Below are 2,588 nucleotides of genomic sequence, written 5' to 3' on the forward strand. Positions count from 1 at the left end.
TTCTATCAATTTTATAATTTTTTTAACCTTTTCTTTTCGTCGGACAAAAAATCCCCCAAAAATATTAAAAAACGACAACCATACACTTTAACAATCAATCATTAAAGGGGTTAGAAGGCTCAATCAGAAGTGTTTTTTGACAAAAAAAAGTTAGATCCTTACCTTTTTTCTTTTTAAATGAAACACAAGCTTATAATTATGTTCTCAACTCTCTCTGCCTTTCACCTTATCAAACATTAGCAAACGCCATCGATGAAAACCAAATTTAGAAGCTTAGAATGTATAAAGGTTGGAGCTTAAGAACAATGATTTGGATTTATCCCCAAGTAAAAATAACTACATAATGTTGCAGCTTGTTAATTCCAGTGCCATCAATATAAGCAAAATTCTCATTCATTTTTGCAACACCGTCGCTGATAAAAAGACACATAAATCATAACAGCCATTGATAAAAGAAGAAATAGAAAATGAAAAAGAAAAAGGGCATTATAAGTATGAGATTAGATATTTCCGGTAGGAGCTACGAAACATCGGGATTATTCAGCACCGTGAATGAGAAAGGCACGGAGCAGTACGGACGGGGGACTTCAAGATTGAGGCTTTTCCCATTTGAGGGGCTTCACAACTTCCCAGGTGAAGTCGGGGTCGTCCCTTCCAAAATGTCCATAGGCAGCTGTCTTCAAGAACCGGCCATTGCCACCCCTCTTGAGGTCCAGGTTGATGGTGATCATTCCAGGCCTGAAATCAAAGTTCTCCTTCACAATTTGGAGGATTTCCTTGTCAGGAATCTTTCCAGTTCCGTAGCTGTCTACGAAGACAGACAAGGGCTCCGGCACACCAATAGCATAGGAGACCTGCACGAGGCACCTGCGTGCAAGCCCATTAGCTACAATGCTCTTGGCAGCTTGCCTAACGATGTAAGCTCCACTTCTGTCCACCTTGGTTGGGTCCTTTCCAGAGAAAGCACCGCCACCATGGGCTCCCCAGCCACCGTAAGTGTCAATGATGATCTTACGACCGGTAAGACCTGCATCACCGTGAGGACCACCAATGACAAAGCGGCCAGATGGGTTGAGGTGGAAGATCGTCTTCCCATCAAGATACTTCTCAGGAATAACAGGCTTGATAACATGCTCTTTGAGGTCAGCAGCAATTTCATCATTTGTAACAGTCTCATCATGCTGGGTGGAGATGAGGACAGTGTGAACACGAACCGGAACCATGGCACCATTATCGTTGTAGTACTCAACAGTAACCTGTGTTTTACCATCAGGCCTTAGCCAGGGGCAGGTACCATTCTTCCTAACCTCAGTAAGACGTGCCCCAAGCTTAGTTGCAAGGACATGGCTGAGAGGCATGAATTCTGGGGTTTCATCAGTGGCATAACCAAACATATGGCCCTGGTCACCAGCTCCAATATCTTCTGGGCGCTTGGTAAAGTGGCCATGGACACCCTGGGCAATATCAGGGCTCTGCTGCTCAATATTGACCAGGACCTTGCAGTTGTCAGCATCAAGACCCACATCATCAGAAACAAATCCAATGTTGCGGCACGTTTCACGCACAATCTTCTCATAGTCTACATTAGCTTTGGTGGTAATTTCTCCAAAGACCATGACCATGTTAGTCTTGGAGCATGTTTCACAGGCAACCTTGCTGTCAGGGTCCTGGGCAAGGCAGGCATCGAGCACAGCATCAGAGATCTGGTCACAAAGCTTGTCAGGGTGACCCTCGTTGACAGACTCAGATGTGAATAGAAATGTCTCCATTCTAACAAGCTGCACAAGCAAAGGAATCTTACTACAATTACGACTATTCCTCTGATTACAAAATAAAAGATCGATAATGATGTTCGATACAACGTATCCAGTAAATAAAAAATTTCGATCCAAGTTTACGACAACATCAACTCAAAGCCTTATACTACAACATATTGAATTTTTTAACACTAAAACATCCTAAATCAAACCTCATCATCTCAGATCCTAAAATATTCAAAAGCCAAAATACTGAAAAACTTCAAAATGAACAGATCTGCGAGAACTTCAGTCAAACTTTAAGGACACTCGTTTTCCGCTGCTACTAAAACAACAAAGCAAAATCTACTACCGAAAATCACATAGCAAAGTAATTAAAAGAACAAAGAAAAAAGGTAGAAAAGGGAACCTGGAACAAAGATTCACGGGTGGATCTGAGTCTTTTGTCGAGAGAAAGAGAGAGGATGTTGAGCAGACCAGACCTCTATAGAAGCGGAACTCAAGGGCACGACGAATCTGGTCTCGAACGTGCTTATTTATAGAGAGAATGGAAGTTACCGGTTACTGGTTTAATCAGTATACTTTTGAAGTTGGGTAGGAATCTGGTAAAATCAGGATCTGACGGCTGATATAAAAGTTTTGAGATGATAAAAATTGTATACGTTGGATGTTAGCAGGATATGGAATGTGAAATGGTGAGGGATTGGGTGGGGTTGGTGAGAGCAAGACGTTTGAATTTTCATTTTATATAAAAATAACATTCGTGGCTCTTCAAAAAAACAAAAAACAAAAAAGGTTATTGGCTAGTGGTTATTAATGTTTATGATCTTT

At 41.5% G+C, this 2,588-nt stretch overlaps 1 protein-coding gene across 1 annotated transcript; it reads right to left on the minus strand.

The window, feature by feature from the left end:
• Nucleotides 1-353: 353 nt before the first annotated feature.
• LOC108453050 (S-adenosylmethionine synthase 1-like) lies at nucleotides 354-2,314 on the minus strand. Its single transcript, XM_017750942.2, has 2 exons — nucleotides 2,167-2,314; nucleotides 354-1,778 (listed from the first exon to the last, which is right to left on the minus strand). Exon 2 carries the CDS (start codon nucleotides 1,767-1,769, stop codon nucleotides 588-590), a length of 1,182 nt encoding a protein of 393 aa, XP_017606431.1. The 5' UTR covers nucleotides 1,770-1,778; nucleotides 2,167-2,314; the 3' UTR covers nucleotides 354-587.
• Between the last annotated feature and the right edge of the window lie 274 nt (nucleotides 2,315-2,588).

The sequence above is a fragment of the Gossypium arboreum genome, chromosome 7 (genome assembly GCF_025698485.1).
Source record: "Gossypium arboreum isolate Shixiya-1 chromosome 7, ASM2569848v2, whole genome shotgun sequence".
Lineage (NCBI taxonomy): Eukaryota > Viridiplantae > Streptophyta > Magnoliopsida > Malvales > Malvaceae > Gossypium > Gossypium arboreum.

Coding starts and splice junctions, on each gene's coding strand:
- LOC108453050 (XM_017750942.2), bottom strand. CDS start 1,769: ATGGAGACATTTCTATTCACATCTGAGTCTGTCAACGAGGGTCACCCT.